At 47.5% G+C, this 20,124-nt stretch overlaps 1 protein-coding gene across 11 annotated transcripts in view; it reads right to left on the bottom strand.

Annotated features, from left to right (window-relative positions):
- Nucleotides 1–20,124, bottom strand: part of LOC105464931 (THADA armadillo repeat containing) — a 356,256-nt gene that overhangs the window by 27,180 nt on the left and 308,952 nt on the right. For 5 of the 11 annotated variants that reach the window (XM_071076633.1, XM_011713065.3, XM_071076630.1 and 2 more), the window contains one exon: nt 883–1,032. The exons of the other annotated variants lie outside the window; for them this stretch is intronic. In XM_071076633.1, coding sequence (XP_070932734.1) covers nt 883–1,032 — 150 coding nt within the window. The remainder of the gene's footprint in view (nt 1–882; nt 1,033–20,124) is intronic. 11 annotated transcript variants of the gene reach the window in all.

Consider the following 20,124-nt stretch of genomic DNA (forward strand, 5'->3'; position numbering starts at 1 on the left):
ATTCTCCCCTGCCTGTAAGAAGAGCTAAGAAAGCACACCCAGATGTTCATGAATCCAAGATAGAAGGAATAAAAACACTCCTCCCAAAATGAAGTGGTAAGGTCCTCTTAACTTGGTGAATGAAAAGGCTTCTTTAACAAACAGCAAGTTTCTGGTTTTCCAGCATTTAAAAAAACCCCGCTTATGTCTGGGTGCGGTGGCTCATGCCTGTGATCCCAGCACTTTGGGAGGCCAAGGTGGGAGTTATCACTTGAGCACAGGAGTTTGAGACCTGTGATCAGATCAGCCTGAGCAGCACAGCGAGATCTTGTCTCTCTTCTACTTTTTTTTTTTTTTTCTTAAACCAGTTAGCATTTGGATCGGGGATAGAACCTTGCTCACTTTTTGACATTGTATTTATTTATTTTTTTGAGTCTGTCTTCCAGGCTGAAGTACAGGAGCATGATCATGGCTCACTGCAGCTTCAACCTCCTAGTGGGCTCAAGTGATCCTCTTACCTCAGCCTCCGAAGCAGCTGGAACCACAGGCGCACGCTACCATTCCTGGCTAATTAAAAAAAAAAAAAAAAATTATTTCCCCCCACCCCCCACAAAGACAGAGTATGTCATGTTGCCCAGACTAGTCTCAACCTCCTGGGCTCAAGTGATCCTCCTCCCTCAGCCTCTCGAGTAGCTGGAACCACAGGTATGTACCATCAAGCCCAGCTAATTTTCTTATTTTTTGTACAGATTAAATCTCACTACATTGCCTAGGCTGGTCGTGACCTCCTGGGCTCAAGTGATCCTTCTACCTCAGCCTCCCAAACTGCTGGGATTATAGGTGCGAGCCACCACACCTGGCCAACATTTGTTTTTATTCATATTTTAATACAGACAAAATCACCTTCATTTGATAGAGAAACTGAAGGCAAATAGTTCAAGAGAGGACTCCCTGATTCCCAGATCAGTATTCTCTCTCCAAGACGGCAGCTGTCCTTCAGTTTTCTTCCCAGATGAGAAAATGCCTCCCTGGTTATGGGTAGAGGTCCCTCTGCTGATGGGTGGAGAGGGGGGATGGAAAAACAAAGGCAGACAGAGAGAATGGGAAAGAAAATAGACATCAGAGTCCTTGAAGGCAGCAACTAGAAACCAGAAGCTTCTAACACAGGGGACGTCAGAAAGTTGTCCAGACTACCTGTTTTGGGAGGGGCCAGAGTGGAGTTTCCTTCAAGTGTCTGCTCCCACTGGGAGAGGTGGAGAGGGAAGGCACGAGGCCCTCGGGGCGCTTGTCTCTAACCCCAAACCCTGCGCATCCCTATGAAAGGCTGCTTCTCACTGGAAAGGAGCAGGCGATCAATCATAAAGGCAAGAGAGGGGGCTTCTCCAGGGCCAGCGGGGCCCAATTCCAAAAGGCTGGGCTTCGGGGTAGCACAGGAGGCTTCTGAGTCTCCTTCTCTCTTGACGGGGTCAACCTAGTGACATCTCCCTTCACTCCACCACCTCAATCTATCCCACTCCCCACCTCCTCCATTGGCATCTGTTCTAGGAAGACGTGCATAAGTTCACTCCAGATATGGAAGGCCTTTCTCCCGGCTCAAGGTGAAGGTCAGTGACTCACATGGCTAAAAATGAACTTAAGGCCACCTATCAATAAAAGCAAAATGAAACGCACACAAAAAGTTAAATTCCCCTGCTATTTAAATTACAGCAAGGAACATAAAACCTTATTTAGTAATTACAACCAACACTCAAATATGTAAACTTTAATTACATGTTATGGATCAGTGAGAGCAAAATGAGGAGAAAAGAGGAGAGGTGAGGGTGGGGGAAAGCCACAGACTGAAAGAGAGAAAGTCCAGAGGCAGGCAGCTCAGCAGCAGAGAAGCCAGTGGGAGGAGGGGCAGGTACAGAAAAGCAGGAGTTGGGGGTTTAGCAGGCTCTGGGGCTGAGGTGATGTGTCATGCCTTGGACAGTGCTTATTAGGGGTTATTACTGACACCTCCTACTGCTCTTGATCCTCACACTTTCAGGTGCCTCCCTTAGAAAGGGAGAGCCCCGGTGGCCCATGGAGCAGGCTTGCAGGATTAAATACGAGACACTGAGTAGGTCTGAATTTCAGGTAAACAATAAATAACCTTTTAGTATACGTATTTCCAAATATTGCAATGGGGCATATTTATACTAAAAAAAATATTATTTGTTGGCTGGGTGCGGTGGCTCACGCCTGTAATCCCAGCACTTTGGGAGGCTGAGGTGGGCGGATCACCAGAGGTTGGGAGTTCGAGACCAGCCTGACCAACATAGAGAAACCCCAACTCTACTAAAAATACAAAATTAGCCAGGTGTGGTGGCGGGCCCCTGTAATCCCAGCTACTCGGGAGGCTGAGGTGGGAGAAACACTTGAGCCTGGGAGGAGGAGGTTGTGGTGAGCTGAGATCGTGCCATTGCACTGTAGCCTGGGCAACAAGAGTGAAACTCCGTCTTGAAAATAAATAAATAAAAAAAAATTTTGTTATTTATCTGAAATTTATATAACTGGGTGTCCTGTATTTTTATTTGCTAAATCTGGCAACCCTACACAGGAGACCAAATCATTCTTTGGACGACCTCAATGACCAGGCCAATATTTACACCGAGGGCCGGGGGAAATCAAGTTGAAGGTCACTTTCAGAATGAAACAGCACGGAGACTTTGCTAAGCAGGATAGAACTTGGCAACTGGAGGATATCGACCCTCAAGTTTTCTCATCCATTGGCTGTTTATTTCCAGCTGTTCTCCTCCAGTACAGCTGAGGCTGTTTTTGCCCCCTCTCTGCCAAAAAGGTTAGGACTAAAAAGAGTAACTACACAGGGCTCACATTGGGACTATGGGTAACCTGGCCTGTGTGAGGCCTCCTGAAGAGTTTGGAGGTTCGGTGGTGGACAGTGAACCTCCTGGAGCACTAAGGAACCAGCAAAGCCAAAATGAAACACAGTCCGTAAGTTCTATGGCGTTAAAAAAAATCTTAATGTCAACTGCTGTCAGTTTCAGGGTGACATAGAGCCCATTTCACCATGTCAAGGGGAGAGGGGCAGTGAAGCTGCCATCAACTAAAAGCTCCAGGTTCACCCAGCACTTGCTGAAGAGGGCCCAAAGTGATGTTGATAGGGGTCACTACTACTGCCCTTGCTAGGGGGCTAGGAAAGGCTGTCTTGGGGCTGAAACAAAGAGCTACTGCTCCTGAGTCCTGGTCCATGAATGCTGGCCAGGGAAACCTGGCAAGGTCAGGAATCACAACCATTGGCTACAACTGAGACAGTACATGATTGTCTGCTCCCTGCCAGTCCCTCCTACTCTGACTGCACGTCCTGCCAGTTCATGCATTTATGCTCCCTGCCAGGCCCCTGTAGGCAGCAGAGGCCCTATAGGCAGTAATTCATAATATGGAGCTTTCTAGACTTAAAACAATTACAGAGTTATAGAGAATAATAACTTTTTTTTTTTTTTTTTTTTGAGACGGAGTCTCGCTCTGTCGCCCAGGCTGGAGTGCAGTGGCGCTATCTCGGCTCACTGCAAGCTCCGCCTCCCGGGTTTACACCATTCTCCTGCCTCAGCCTCCCGAGTAGCTGGGACTACAGGCGCCCGCCACCTCGCCCGGCTAATTTTTTTGTATTTTTAGTAGAGACGGGGTTTCATTGTGTTAGCCAGGATGGTCTCAATCTCCTGACCTCGTGATCTGCCCGTCTCGGCCTCCCAAAGTGCTGGGATTACAGGCTTGAGCCACCGCGCCTGGCCGAGAATAATAACTTCTTATAGCTGACAGTGGAATCATTCCAGATGTTCTGTTCTGACTTGCTTTTTTCAGTTAACAATATATCATGGATGCCTTTGCACGTGGGTTCATACCGATTTACTCCATTTTTAACTGCTGCATAGTATGTGGAGGTATTAACGTTTACTTAACTAATCCTCTGATGAATATTTAGGTTATTCCTTTTCCTGTTATAAACATCACTGAAAGGAATACCTTATACATATATCTCTGTGCCCTTGTGCACATATTCCTATAGGATAAATTTCCTAAAAGGGAATTGCTGGCCCAATTGGCATAAACATTTAAATTTCTATAGATACCATTAAACTCTCTCTAAAAATATACCAATTTATAGTTCCACCTGGTAATATCATGCCTGTTTCTTCACAGCTCTCACCCTAGTGACAGCAATTATTATTATTATTATTTTTTGAGATGGAGTCTCGCTCTGTCGTCCAGGCTGGAGTACAGTGGAATGATCTCAGCTTATTGCAGCCTACGCCTCCCTGGTTCAAGCAATTCTCCTGCCTCAGTCTCCCAAGTAGCTGGGATTACAAGTACCTACCACCATGCCCAGCTGGTCTCAAACTCCTGAACTCAAGTGATCCTCTAGCCTCGGCCTCTCAAAGTGTGGGATTACAAGTGTGAGCCACCACACCTGGCCAAGAGTAATCTTTTTATTCTGTGCCCATAAGATACAGGGAAATGACAGGGTGCTGATGTTCTAATTGGTATTTCTTTTTTATTAGTGAGGATGAGCATTTTTTTCATGCGTGTACTGTTCACATCTTTTTTCTTCTACAGAGTGCTTGGTTTTTATGTTTTGCCTCTTTTTCTATTATCTTCATTTACTGACTTTAAAGACTTCCTCGTACACTATTCATAAAAATTTAATTGCCTAATATATTGCCTGAAGTCCCAGCTACTTGGGAGGCTGAGGTAGGAGGATCACTTGAGCCCAGGAGGTACAATGCAAGTACTTCCTCTGAGGAGAGTCTCATCTACTGAAATCTTGATTGTGTTTTCCTCTGTATGGGCCTATAAGGAGTCTTTAATTTTTTGTGTTGTCATTGGCATAACGGATTTAGAAGAGTGTGCTTAAATATCTAAGTGGCATTTTGTTGTTATATTTTTATTTTACATTTCTAGTGTGCTTGCAATTTGGTCAGAATGTGGCCTAGGAAGATTTCTTTATGAAATGGAAATTTTTTTGGTGACATGAAATATGATCAGTTTTTGTAAATGTTATGTAGCTGTTTGAAATGGATGTTTATCTTCTGTCAGAGTACAAGGTTTATACCTATACAAACTTTTAAGTCTGGTATTTAAATCCTTTAAGGCCTCATTCATCTTTGGTTGGCTTGACCTTTTACATTCTGAGAAAGGAAAGGTACCCTACTATGGCTGTATTTTAATAACTTTTGCCTAATATTTTGTAGAGCGTCTTTTGGTAAATCTGGATGCTATTTTGCCCGATACGTAAAGGTGCATGCCTGTTATTTTGTGGATAACTTTTATCATTATCCAGTGTTTCTCTTCCTGTCCATCTTCATACTTTTTGTCTTAAATTTGTTTGCCTAATATTATTGCCACCCGTGCTTTCTTTCTGTGACCATTTGCCTGAAACAAATTTGTGCATTTCTTTTTTCTTCTCTCTTTTTTTTTTTTTTTTTTTTTTTGAGAAGGGGTCTTGCTGTGTCACCCAGGCTGGAGTGCAGTGGTCCAATCTTGGCTCACTGCAACCTCCACCTCCTGGGCTCAAGCAATTCTCCTACCTCAGCCTCCTCAGTAGCTGGGACTACAGGCATGCACCATCATGCCCAGTTAATTTTTGTATTTTTGGTAGAGATAGGGTTTCGCCATGTTGCCTGGTTTGTGCTTTTTTTTTTTTTTTTTTTTTTTTTTTTTTGAGACGGAGTCTCGCTCTGTCGCCCAGGCTGGAGTGCAGTGGCCGGATCTCAGCTCACTGCAAGCTCCGCCTCCCGGGTTCACGCCATTCTCCTGCCTCAGCTTCCCGAGTAGCTGGGACTACAGGCGCCCACCACCTCGCCTGGCTAGTTTTTTGTATTTTTTTAGTAGAGACGGGGTTTCACCGTGTTAGCCAGGATGGTCTCGATCTCCCGACCTCGTGATCCGCCCGTCTCGGCCTCCCAAAGTGCTGGGATTACAGGCTTGAGCCACCGCGCCCGGCCTGTGCTTTTTTTTTGAGACAGAGTTTTGCTCTGTCGCCCAGGCTGGACTGCAATGGCACGATCTTGGCTCACTGCAACCTCTGCCTCCCTGGTTCAAGCAATTCTCCTGCCTCAGCCTCCCAAGTAGCTGGGATTATAGGTGCGTGCCACTAATGCCTGGCTATTTTTTTTTTTTTTTTGAGATGGAGTTTTGCTCTTTTGCCCAGGCTAGAGTGAAATGGCATCATCTCGGCTCACTGCAACCTCCACTCACCCAGGTTCAAGCGATTCTCCTGCCTCAGCCTCCCGAGTAGCTGGGATTACAGGCGCATGCCACTACACCTGGCTAATTTTTGTATTTTTAGTAGAGACAGGGTTTCATCATGTTGGCCAGGCTGGTCCCGAACTGTTGACTTCAGATGATCCACCCGCCTCAGCCTCCCAAAGTGTTAGGATTACTGGCGTGAGCCACTGCACCTGGCAATTTTTTGTATTTTTAGTAGAGACGGGGCTTTGCCATGTTGGCAAGGCTGGTCTCGAACTCCTGACCTCAGGTGGTCCACCCGCCTCGGCCTCTCAAAGTGCTGGGTGTGTATTTCTTCATTTTCAACCATTCCTTGTAAATTCAGGCTTATCTCTTTATCAAAGTGACATATAGCTGGATGTGTTTCCTTCTTCCTTAGTAAAAGAACTCTAGTAATGTGCTTAGCCCAAAAGATCATGTTTCTTTGCACATCTTGCAGCAAAATATGGACATATTACTAGGTTACAGCCAATGAGAGGTAAAGGGAAGTGTTTTATGGGATTTTGGGGGTACTCTTTGAAAGGAGAGGATGTACACTCTTTATTCTTCTTTCTTCTTTTCATCTGTTATGAGGATGAGCTAGCTAATGCTTTTGGCAACCATCATGGATAAAGAGGTGACCTTGAGGATTGAAGCCACATGCTAGGAGAGTGAAGCAGAAAGACAGAAGAAGCATGGGGCCTGGGGCCTGCCAATTAGCCTGGACTCCCTCATATGGAATGGACTACAGTCACTTGAGAGAGAGAAAAACTTCCATTGTGTTTAAACCTCTGTTTGGCTTTTCTGTTACGTGTAGACATCAGGATTACCAAAAGACACGCCAGATTTTGCCTTTCTTTAAAAAGAACACTCAATCTAAGTTTGTCTTTTTTTCCCTTAGTGATTTGAGAGCGTTAATTTCTATTTCATTTATATTAGTAGTTACTATAAAATGCCTAACAAACATATTTGCACATTTATTTTCGAAGAGCATTAGGACCTTGCTACTCCAAGTATGATCCCTTGATCAGCTATGTCAGCATCACTGGGGAGTTTTTAAGAAATGTAGAATCTCACGCCTTACCTAGGCCCACAGAAACAGAATCTCATTTTGACAAGATCCTCAGGTGACCTGCGTACATATTGCAGTGTGAAAACCACTACTCTTGAGACTGGCGTCCCCTCCCCATTTCTGTATAATGTGCAATCATCTCCCACTTTCCTTCTTATGCCTGTGATGGCTTCCACAGAGAGCCAAGTCAGCAGCAAGGCATCCCTGGCCTTTGAAAATCTGGTCCCCATCTACCTCTAGCTTTAGTGTTTGTCCTTCTCCCACCCTACCCCAACTCTCCACTCCTCATGCTGGACTAAATGTGTCAGTTCCCTAAATGTGTCACGGCACTTTCTGGGTATACACTAATCCCTCCCCAATATCCCACCCAACAGCTATCCTACTTCTTCCTTGCTAATTAATAGAAGGTCGATTTTGTTCTGGGAGATGATGGTTCCAGTTCCAAGTGATATGCCTAGACGCGTCTCATTCTCCATTGCACGATACTTTCCCCTTCAGCCTACCCTCGTATCTGGGATGGCCATGTACCTCACCTGGCCAGGATGCATACAGAAATACATGCTGGGGCGAGGGGGGCATTTAAAATACCTGGATCAAAAGAACCCTGTGAGAAGAAAAATGTATGTTCTTAACCCTTCTTTCCTACCTAAAATGTTGGGGTGTATCTGAGGTACACAAGCTATCCTGTAACCATGAGGACAAGCATGGGGTCAAAGAGCCAACATGCTAAGGATGAGAAGCAGAAAGACCAAGCCAGGTCCTCAAGTGACAGTCTGTTTCTCTCTCCCCCCATTCCTTTCTCTTTAATTTGCTCCAAATTCACCCTCCTTTCATCTCTCCTTTAGTTGATGTAACATGGAACTGAGGTATGTTCTAGCCTGTTAGCTATATTACACTATAATATTTATTTATTTATTTATTTTTAAGTTCCAGGGTACAAGTGCAGGATGCGCAGGTTTCTAACAAAGGTAAATGTGTGCCATGGTGGTGTGCTGCACCTATCAACCCATTATCTAGATATTAAGCCCAGCATGCATTAGCTATTTTCCTCATGCTCTCCCTCCCCGCACCCCACCCCTCAACAATACAGCTAAGCTTTTCATTATAAATATCACCCTGTCTCCCTAAATCTCCCCACCCACCAAATCCACCACTCTAAAATAAGAACAGTGGGTTTTTAGTTCCCTGAGACTGAAATTATTTTCCCCCATGGGCTGAGCCAGCTAGCCCCCATCTAGGCAAACCTACCCTTCCTCTCACCTTCTTCCCTGGTTCCAGTTGGCTATGTCACGGGGCACCTTGCCTATTGGGGACTGATCTTTTTTTTAAAGTCTGTGATTTCAAGGGAGTGGATGTTGTGAAATAGAGTGAAAAGAAACTGAAGTCTGAATGTAGTGAACTTTTCCCTGCCCCTACATGTGAATAATGACTTGCTGATAGAAGTAGCTTTTTCTTTTTCTTTTTTTTTTTTGAGATGGAGTTTCGCTCTTGTTGCCCGGGCTGAAGGGCAATGGTGCGATGTTGGTTTACCAAAATCTTTACCTCCCGGGTTCAAGTGATTCTCCTGCCTCAGCCTCCCGAGTAGCTGGGATTACAGGCATGTGCCACCACACCTGGCTAATTTTGTATTTTTAGTAGAGATGGGGTTTCTCCATGTTGGTCAGGCTTGTCTGGAACTCCCGACCTCAAGTGATCCGCCCACCTCGGCCTCCCAAAGCGTTGGGATTATAGGTGTGAGCCATCGCGCTGGGCCAGAAGTAACTTTTTCAAAGATGAAAAACAATCTAAGATTTATGGACAAGGCTGTTCAAAGAGACTCAGTGCTGTTTGTAGCCAAGGTGGAAATTTCAGATTCCTAGATCTATTGTGGATAGGGAGAAAGGAAGGAAGGGAGGAGCTGAGGGTGGGGCGGGGGAGGCGGGGGAAGAGAGCAAGAGGATAGAGGGTGGAGTTAGAACTGGCTGGAGAAGAACACAGGAAGGTCAGCGCTTTGGAAGATTTCTTGTGCCCATCTCTGAGTTCTAAAGTAGCGTGAACATGACAACCATTTCCAACAAATGGCGGTGACAGAAACAAATGAACCCACTTTGCTGGCACTGTTTTTCCCTAAGTGCCATGCTGCACACACTTTCAGCATGGATGGAAGGGCGATGGGGACCAGCACTGCACATTGGAGATGAATGAACATTTTATCTGAAACTGGGAATTCTGCCTCTACAGGTTCTGACCCACCCCTCACTGTGTGCTTGGGAAGCCACCAGAACAAGATTCCTGCTAGTTTCTCAGAGTCGAATCTGAAATATTTGGCCAGAAGCTAGATTGTGGTTGGACCAATCTCTTACAGCAACTCCTGCCCATTTCATCCGTCCCCAAAGGCCAGCGGTGGCGGCGGGGGCACTGAAAGGCTGCTGGGAGCAGTGCCGGACCCCGTGCATCTGGACAACCTCCTGGGCCTCGCGGGTGCTGAGCCAACATTTTTGAGTGTATATTTTAAAACCACAGCTTCAAAAGTATAAAAATAGTGTGAAAAATCAAAACAGGACTCACAATCAGAGCCTCAATCACTCTGCTAGTTAGAGAGGTTAGAGAAATAATAAAATTAGAGGAACCAAACTGAAAGCTTTAAGAGCGTTCCCTTGCTTGGCAAGGAGAATCCTGGGGCCAGACTCGTGCAGGGCCCTTCCCTAAGTGCTTAAAGCAGCTCGGCTTCCACTTAAAATGTCTGTTATCACTCCTGTCTCCTCCGAGGAGTTATTTATGAAGAAGGTTTCCCAGCTAGCCTGCCAAGCAAGGCATCTCTAACAGGGGCTGGGCAGGCAGGAGGAGCTGAATGAGAAGCCCACAGAGGCTGTGCTGTACGATCCCACTTCTTCCAACACGCCCAGGCTGTAACTCAAAACTTGAAAACAACCCGAATCCTTTTCCAAACACAAACCCAATGTCTTCTGTCAGGTTCCATATATTTTCCTAACTCCATTCCCCACCCCGACCCACTCCACAGCAGAAACCAATTTTCTTAACAGAGCGGGTTCTTGGGAGTTTTCTAAGTGTTCTCATTTGGAACAGATTAAGGGGGCGAGGAGGATAACCTGATTTTTTTTTTTTTACTTTTGAAAACACACACACACACACACACACACACACACACACACACACACACACACACACACACGCTTGAGGGTCTGAAGCAGAACCACTACTACGTTCTATGAGTGGCTTTTAAAAGAGGGGGAATTTCATTTTCTGGTGTGATGGGACTGGGTTGCTTGGGGAGCCCTTATCAACTTGTCCCAGTGTAACCTGACCCCACAGGCTCATTGTTGGGGCCCTTGGGCTTGCCAGGAGGCTGAGCAGGGCACTGACTGAAGGGAAGCTGCCCATCTCAAACCCCATGTCTACATTCAACTCCAAAACCAGGCTGTGCTACAGAAACAATAGGTCTCCCTGTCGTGAGCCACTCTAGAATGTAACATGCTCCACTCTGCTGTGATGGAGGCCTCAGCCCTTAAAAAGCTTAGTGTGGGTGAGAGGAGGAGACTCATAAAGAAGGAGCAATGTAAGAGCTAAACTGTGTGGGTGTGACTTAAGTAGAGACACAAAGACTGGAAAGGCTTTGTGGGAAAGGAGGGCATAGGGCTGGGTAGAATCGCGACACTTAACCAGGTTGACCGGCTCAGGGAGGACCTGCCATGCGTAAGCACAGTGGTGGAACAGGCACTGGGTGCCGAACTGCGGCCTCCCCTCTCCACTTCCCCATTCCTGCTCCCTTCTGAGTGTGGCTCCCTCCCTCCTGCCATTGCTCCATTTTTTTGGTCTCTACTAAGTGTATTCTTCCTCCCCAGTCCCCCTCAATTAAAAAGTTATCTTTCTAGTAAATTCTTGCTACCGGTAATGCAACTGCAAAGCTTGTGGGCTTGTTTCCTAAGGAAGTGTCTGCATTTTGGGTGATGTGTGTGGTCCTAAGAGATGGAACAGGGATCAGCAACCAAACTTACCAAGTTGGTGAGAACGTTTTGAACAAAATTCTTATTATTAATGGTTACTTCCTTATAAAATTAGCCATGTAAATTGCTAACAGAAAACATGATTTGGATCTATGTAAAGGAAGGTCTGTTGATTTTAGGTGGCATACCACCTGAGAGGGTGGACTCCCAACAGTTTAGGAGCAGACGCTCTATCTAATTCATCCCTGTGTCCCCAGCTGTTAGTGCCCATACAGCTGGCACTTTCCAGAACCTCAGTGATTAGGACCTGGTAAAAATAAGAAGATAGCAGATTGCGAGAAATGAAGTTCCTGTCTCCCAAAACCCAGTCCTCCCCACTTACATAGAAATGGGCTTTTTAGCTGAGCGTGCGTCCATTTAGCTCAACACATGATTTCTGAGCCTCTTCGGCTGAGACCTGTGGCAGATGACGAGGGCCTGGCCGATGAGATCCACGGAAGTGGTGCATGTGACTTCCAGGTTGGCCCCTCCCTCCTGCCTTCCTGCTCACCAGATTGTGGACATGGAAGTGGGAGCTGGCACTGCCATCTGGGGCCATGTGAGGGATGGTGTGTCTTGAAAATGTCAGAGCACTAAGAAAGAAGGTGTGGGCCCCTTACCATATGGACCATCACGCCAGTCTACTGAGTGCTCTATGTGAGGAAGAAATAAGCTACTGACTTGTTGAAGCCACTACTAACTTCTCTCACAGATGCCAAATCTATACCCTGACTAAAACATCAGCTGTTTCATGCTTGAAACCCCAGAAAATACTTCAGAAAGTCCATTTCAAGATACGCCCCAAGCTGACAGCCCTGGTTGTACTCCAGTAACTTCAGTACTTCAGCTGGAGGTGGGGAGGCAGGAGAGGGGAAAGGAGGGAGGGGAGAGGAGGGAGGGAGGGGAGAGGAGGGAGAGAGGGAGAAGACAAGCTGCTGTCAAGGCCAATTCTTTGTGTTTGATTCCCACCTGCTGTTCTCTGCCTCTGCTCCTGTAGATCAGCCTCACAAGAAATTCACTTCTGACAAACGCAGTGACTGAAGTACAGCAAGGATTTCCTGGCCATTTTGACATTGAGGGAGGGATTTCTTACTTTTAGCTCATCACGATGCATCAGTGAACAGGTCAGAGCACATCTCTCGAATACCATTCTCCTCCTGATGCTCATACACACATTCACATCCAAACTGGGGCTGTATACTCCTTACAAACAGACACTCTGAAAGGTGCACAGATTCCCAACACACCTTTCTATCTCAAAGTACACACCCTGCCCCATGTGTGCAGAGAACCACCCTCCCTGTACTGACCCACCATCACCAGAGCCACTCTCCATTCTGCTCTTCTGCCCATGAGAGGTCTTGCATGGGGACTCCTGTAGTCAAAAAGAGAGCAGCAAAAACAAGGAAGCCCAGGCTTTCACAATCCACCAAGCATCTTCTGGGAGATCTGAGAACAGAACTGGAGAGTTTGGTGGGTTGGATGAGGGCTTCCCAGGTCTCTGGTGTCACCCTTTATGCCTCCTTGGATAACCGTAGGATGGTGAGGAAGGAGGGGCCACCAGCTTGGCCAGTGAGGAGGCCTCTCCTGGGCCCCACCCTTGCCCTGCAGAACTTCTCGGGCAGCACTGTCATGACAGCCTGGGTCTGACCTTCATCTGGCTGTTGGGATGGAAGAAGTCTGTGGCTGAGTGAACTCAGGAGGGCAAAGGGCAGGTGCCAGTGCTGGCTGGGATGCTCAGGAGGGGTGCTCCCGATAGAGTAAGGCCTGAAGCTGGGGCTGGAGGAGTCATCCTCCTTGAACCAGGGATGAATGAGAAAGCAGTGGGGGGGCCCATCTTGCCACCCCTGACAGAGCAGTGACCCTAACATCTGAAACTGGCTTAGGTTCAAAAAGGAAGCCTGCTCGCCACAGTGAAAAGAGAAATCCTGCATTGTGATATGGCCTTGCTGAGGAAAGCGGAAGTTCCTGAGGAAAAGGAAAGCAGAGAAGAGGAGAGCTGAGGCCATGAGCTGGAGAAGGAAGATCACCAGGCACCAGGCTTGCCCTAACAGGGAAGACAACAGCCTGCAGCGGCGTCAGCACCAGATGGCCTAAGCTTCAGACCGAGGGCTTATCATCACCCACAGGGGTCAGTCGCCGTGGCCAGAGAGCTCGGCTTTCAGAAGCAGCAAGAGTCGGGGCAAAATGATGCAAAAATGACCCTCATTTCCTCGAAAGGAGCCTGTTGTTGTCTCTCTGGGGATTAGTCACTGGGAGGCCATGGTAACAATCCCATCACCCCAGCAACCAGGCCCAGCCAGGGTACTCACTGGCACTCGTAACTGGCCAGCAGATCGAAGACGTTTGCACCTGCTTTTGCACATCATGGGAGCCGCTGCCAGTGACGCACTCGCTGAGACGCAGGTGAACGTCAGGGGGCCCAGGCTCTCTGGAACAGCAACTGACAGCACATGCAACTTGGAATGCGGCAACTGGAGCTCCGCTGTGCCCGCCCACTGCAGCTGGCAGGAATGGGGGTGGAGGTGCGGACGATGGCCTACCTTGGTCAAATCTCTTTCTTTTGAAGAAATAAATGAGAAAACAGATAACTGGCTCCCACATAACTATCTTCCTTCAAAAGCCATTTCCTCTCACCCTCCACTGGTTCACAGCGGGGTAGGACCTCAATTCCTAGCCTCTTCTGTTTCCTCCCCTGCAGCCCCACTGACAATAAGAGGAAGACCCAGTCAGCCATGGAGAGAGGCCCAGAGAGACCAAGGCAGTGGAATCCTGGGCTGACTCAGGGTGTGGTTTGATTGCTGACTGCTGAGAGATGGCTGGTTTCACAGAACACTTAGTTCTTCCCACCCCAGTGTTGCTGGAGTTCCTCCAAGCCCTCTTCTCAAGGCAGTGTTCCATCTTCTCTGCCCTTACCCTACACCACCCCATCTCACCCTGCCAGCTCCTCTCTACCCTCTGAGTCTGGATTATTCTCAGGTGGGTATCCCTACATTTCTGTCACTTCCTCTGTAAAAATCAAGGCTTGGGGGACAGTAGAGGTACTGTCCTGGGCCTCAGGAGACAGTGTCATAGACCTCGTTTTTCTACTCATTATGTGACACTGTGGAAATCATTTACCTTTCCTGGGCTTCAATTTCCACATCTCTAAGTTAGAGGCTCTAAAACCCTCAAGTCATGGGATTCCCTCCCTCCAGGAGGGGCACTGGAGAACAGGAACAGCAGCAGCCTTAACAGAGGACCACCTGCCACCTCTTGCTGCATCTGCCCTCTATTCCCTTTCCCCAGGGCACACTCTGGTATCTCAGCTCTGGTCCCCAACCCATTTTCTTACGCTGTGACTCCAGTGTCTTCTTTCAAACACAACAGTGAGTTTAGAAGACCTTCAGTGCATCCCTTTCTCTTAACTCCTGGGTTCTAAACTAGATGCCAGGTTTGGACTCCTTTCCCTGACTCAGAGAGGCTCGGAGAGTGCAAGGCCTCTGTCACCAGAGCTCCAACTCTGGCTCTGACACTTATCTGCCTTGGGACTTTGGGCCCATTCCTTCAACTCTCTGAACTTCTGCATATTCACATCTAAAATGGAGGAAGTATAGTAGGTCCCTATAATCCCAGCTACTCAGGATGCTGAGGTGGGAGGATCCCTTGAGCCCAGGAGTTCAAGACTGCAGTGAGCTACAAGCGTGCCTGTGAACAGCCACCAGTATTCCAGCCAGAGTGATGTAGTGAGAACCCACCTTTAAAAACATAAAAATATAAATAAAATGGAGGAGATAATAAAGTATCTCACAGTGTTGTGAGGATCAAAGGGGATAAAAAGAAACAGGAACATCAAGAGGGAGGTGATGAGGTTCTCCTTCCCCTGTCCCCCCACTGGCCTGCTCAGAGTGGGAAAGAGCAGACAGGGCTCTGGGAGGAAGGGGCCACCTCCCCTAGGCCTTCCAGATCGATTCATGCAGCCTTGGCTCTTGTCCCTCACCTGGGACCTGATGAGCAACTGGCAAGTATCCCCCTGCTGGGCACTTCCCAGGGCCGGCCCTGTGCTAGGCATGTGGGCCCCTATGGATGAAACTCTTGCTCAAGAAATTTCATCCTGCATGATCCAGTATGCAACGACAAGGGAGAGAAGGAGTTAGTCCAGGATTTTCTACAGTGCCCAGTCTTAGTAGATGCTCCATCAGTTCCTCATCAGCTGTTGAATTCATGTCTCTAGGAAGAGGTGAGGACTAAGGCAGGCGATTTAATCTGCCATAACAAGAAAATGCTGTGACCTCAGGGCAATTTCACAACACAGAATCCAAACAGTTTCCCCCACCAGATAGATCTGAAAAACACTAAGGTTCTTACTGGGTTTAACTACTTTGACAGATGCATTTCTCGATTCATTCATTCAGTTGATCATCAAACAGTGATTCTTATTGAACATCTATTATGTGCCAGGTTCTGAGAATATAGCGGCAAACAAACAAGACAAAAATCCTACTTTCTTGGAACTTTTTTTTTTTAAGACGGAGTTTCATTCTTTCACCCAGGCTGGAGTGAAGTGGTGCAATCTCAGCTCACTGCAACCTCTGCCCCCTGGGTTCAAGCGATTCTTCCGCCTCAGCCTCCTGAGTAGCTGGGATTACAGGTATGCACCACCATGCCCAGCTAATTTTTGTATTTTTAGTAGAGAGGGGGTTTCACCATGTTGGTCAGGCTGGTTTCGAACTCCTGACCTTAGGTGATCCACTCGCCACGGCCTCCCAGAGTGCTAGGATTACAGGCGTGAGCTACCGCGCCCGGCCTCTTGGAACTTTTATTCCGGTGGAGAGAAACAAATAACAAATAAATAAAATTATGCAGAGAATTAAACCAGTGGGATGAATGACAGCAAATAACTCGGTGGTTACTGTAGTCTGAGAGGTCAAGGCAGTACCCCTGTGCAGATGACACTGAAGCTGAGATTGGAATTATATGAAGGAGTCAGCCATGCGGGACGAGGGAAGAATATTCCAAGCAGAGGGAACAGCTATTGCAGAGGCCCTGAGGTTGGAATGGGCTTCGGAGTGGGAAAACCCGAAAGAAGGCTGGAGTGGCTAGGGGAGGAGTGGCAGGGGCTGGACTGGTTAGGATTTTGTATGTTACCTTAGGAATTTAGGTTTTACCCAGATTAAGATGGGAAGCCAAGACAAGAGTTCTGAGCAGGACAGCAGTACCATCTGTTTTACTCCTGAAGAAGCGAGCCTGAATTTCAGCAAATAAAAATAGAGGCAGGAAGACCAGGCTGCAGAAGTCTGGGGAGAGATGGTGGTGGCTTGGACTAGCACATGAAACAAGCCTGGTGGACAGGCACTGTGTAAGTATTTGTTGAATGAATGAACAAATGAATGACTGAATACCCTTATCTGACCACTTCTCATCTCATACTTAAATAGTAAGAAAAGTCTCTAGACTATCTTAAGTAGGAGTAAGAGAAGGGGTCAGAAAACAGTTTAGAGTTTTGGCTTTGTTTTGTTTTTTTGAGACAGGGTCTCACTCTGTTGACCTGGCTGGAGTGCAGTGGCATGATCATGGCTCATTGTAGCCTCGACCTTCTGGGCTCAAGTGATCCTCCCACCTCAGCCTCCTCAGTAGCTGGAACCACAGGCATGCACCACTACACTTGGCTAATTAAAAAAATTTTTTTTAGAGATAGGATCTCCCCATGTTGCCCAGGCTGGTTTTGAACTCCTGGGCTCAAGTGATCTGGCTGCCCCGGCCTCCGAAAGTGCTGGGATTACAGGTATGTGCCACTGTGCCTAGCCCCAACTTAGAATTTTAAAGTAGACACATATAAATGATGAATGGCCAGGCATGGTGGCTCACGCCTGTAATCCCAGCATTTTGGGAGGCCAAGGCAGGCAGATCACTTGAGGTCAGGAGTTCAAGACCAGCCTGGGCAACATGTAGTAGCCCCATCTCTATTAAAATACCAAAATTAGCCAGCCATGGTGGTGTGTGCCTGTAATCCCAGCTACTCGGGAGGCTGAGGCAGGAGAATTGCTTGAACACAGGAGGCGGAGGTTGCAGTGAGCCAAGATTGCACCACTGCACTCTCGCCTGGGCGCCAAGAGTAAAACTCCGTCTCAAAAAAAAAAAAAATAAATAAAAATAAAAATAAAAGGAAATGATGGAGGCAAATAAGTGTAACTCATCTGAAGAGGAATTTAGGCCAGGCTTGGAGATAGGCAGGAGGATATATTCTAGTATGAAGTGATTCTTAACTTTTTTGGGTCATTCTTCTTTAGAAAAAGGTACTTGGTACATCTATAATATTGAGTCTGGGGCCAGGCTCTGGCACCACAGAGCAGAAAAGGCACTTTGAAGACGATATACCTGAGGTGATTAGGAAAGAGCCTATGGAAGGCAGGAGAAGGAGGGAGGCAGTCAGTACTTGCGGAGCCCTTCTAGTGCCTGACCCTGTGATCTGGCAGGAACTGAAAAAAGCACAGGGCCTGCTGCAGGTCTGAGACTGGTGGGCAGACTTAGAGGTTCCAGGGGTGGAAGCATCTGTGACTCAGTGTGAAGTCCCACAGGCCTGGGGCTTTGTTGACTAAGCTGTCTCACTCCATGGGGCCACTGGAAAATGTCACAGTGACCCAGGCCTCCCTATCTCTCTCCTCCCAGGCTTCCCTCCCTGTTTGCTCAAGGGTCAGGGCATATGAGAAGTGTTCATCCTTTCATGCTGGCTCACGGGTTCTGTGTGGGTGACGATGATGCCACATGTATATATGTGTGCAGATGTTGGTTTTTTCCTTCTTTGCCTTGCCCTGGCTACATGGCTGCTTGGACTCAACCTTACAATGCCACTTGCCTACTGCTCCATTCTCTAACCTCTGAGTCTCATTTTTCTACATCTCACTCCTACTTCCCTTCTTCCACCTCCCTGCTAAACACCATTGTTATTCCAGTCTCTACAGGTCACCATGCCAAGCACAGGAGGCTCCTTTGGTGTCTCCCAGGTAACCCAGGGCCATGGTCCCTGCAGCCCCAGGCTGGCTCTCTGGTCCTGTAATCCAAGACCCAGACTTCAGAGGTAGGAGTGAGGAGGGACCCAACACTACAGGCTGCAAACTCAGCCTACCAGACCCGGACAGTGCGCGAGTCAGCAAGACTGCCACCCTAGTTGGTATGAATCAGTGAAAAACGCTGCCCCTTGAGCTGGTTCCAGCAGAGAGGGTCTGCCTGCTTGTTCCGGAGTTTCCTTATTTCAAAGCGTACTCTCATGCTTCTTTTGCCACCTGACTGTGGTGAAAAGTCAATCCATTAACACAAATTGAGCACCCACTGTGTACCTAATAGAAAACAGTCTCTCAGTTCATGAGAGCTAGCTGGGAAGAGAGAACTAAAGCACAGGAAAGGGAAAATGATGAAAGTGTAAAACAGCAAAGGCTCTGTGATGATACAATAACCAAATGCTGCAGCGGTTCAGGGAATGGGGAGATCCCGGAGGCAGGGGTGCTGTCGAGAAGATGGGATTTAATGCATTCCCACTAAATGTCCATATTTGGCAGCACAAGCAGAAGTTTTACATGACTTTTTGTGGGCAAGGGGCCTGCTAGGAAAGAGGGACCAGAATTACTTGGAGACAGTATTCTAACAAAAAGAGCTACAGCTGATCTGCCTGCTTGCCTACCCACTACCCCCTTTAAAGGTCTTACATATACATTTTTCCATAATAAAGTTTCTACCAAGAAGTCATCCTTCTTGAACCAAAACACTAACAACAGGCATGAAATCTGGCACCCCTTGCTCAGTGCCTTCGCTTATCCTGTATCAACTCAAGCAGAAACTGTTTTCCTTTTTTTTTTTTTTTTTGAGATGGAGTCTCGCTCTGTTGCCCAGGCTGGAATGCAGTAGTATGATTTCAGCTCACTGCATCACTGCGAAAACTCCACCTCCGGGGTTCAAGCAATTCTCCTGCCTCAGTCTCCTGAGTAACTGGGACTACAGATGCACACCACCATGCCCAGCTAATTTTTATATTTTTATTAGAGATGGGTTTTCACCATGTTGGCCAGGCTGGTCTTGAACTCCTGGCCTCAGGTGATCTGCCCACTTCAGCTTCCCAAAGTGCTGGGATTACACGTATGAGCCACCACACCTGGCCGGAAACTGTTTTCTGAGCCTTACAAAAGGAGATGGGAACGGGAGCAGGCCATCTAAATTAGGTGGCCAACAGTGGCTGAAGCTGAAAGAGCAAGAGAGGGAGATCCAGTGCCAGGAAAAGCAAGAAGCCTGAGGGAAGTCCAGAAAGCCATCCCCCTGCCTGCCCTGTCCCCATGGCCCATCCAGCTCCCAGAAGCACCCTGCCTCCGCTAAGTGGAACATATGGAGTTCTGCCTGGCGACCTCCTGATCTAGCCGTCCTTAAGTCCATCCTGGAGTCCTTCGGTCTAACTCTCTGCAGTATTTCCAGCTAAGCCACACCAGATAACTTGCATCGGAGTGAAAGAGCTCTACAAAAAGAAAAGGCTCAGGTCCCCCTGGCTTGTAGGAAAGGCTATGGAAGAACCCCAATCACTGGATTCTTTCTTTTAGCCCTTCTAACCTTCTAAGATACCTTTCTTATCTTCTCTTCCTCTGAAGGCAGCTTCACAAATTTGTACCTGCATGGGTTCCTCCCCTGCTGCTCTCACCCAGAACTCTGCCTAACTTAAGAATCGTACAAATGCCGGGATTTAAAGTTAAATATTGTCCAGGTTGTTTTTCCCACACAGAGGCCTTTGTTCAAATGAAATCTGACATTAAATCCCCGATGTGGTATATAAAACAGATCCAAGTGGCCGCTTGGTGGAAGAGGGTGGGGAGCTGCAGAGACAGC

Source organism: Macaca nemestrina, chromosome 13, assembly GCF_043159975.1.
Source record: "Macaca nemestrina isolate mMacNem1 chromosome 13, mMacNem.hap1, whole genome shotgun sequence".
NCBI lineage: Eukaryota > Metazoa > Chordata > Mammalia > Primates > Cercopithecidae > Macaca > Macaca nemestrina.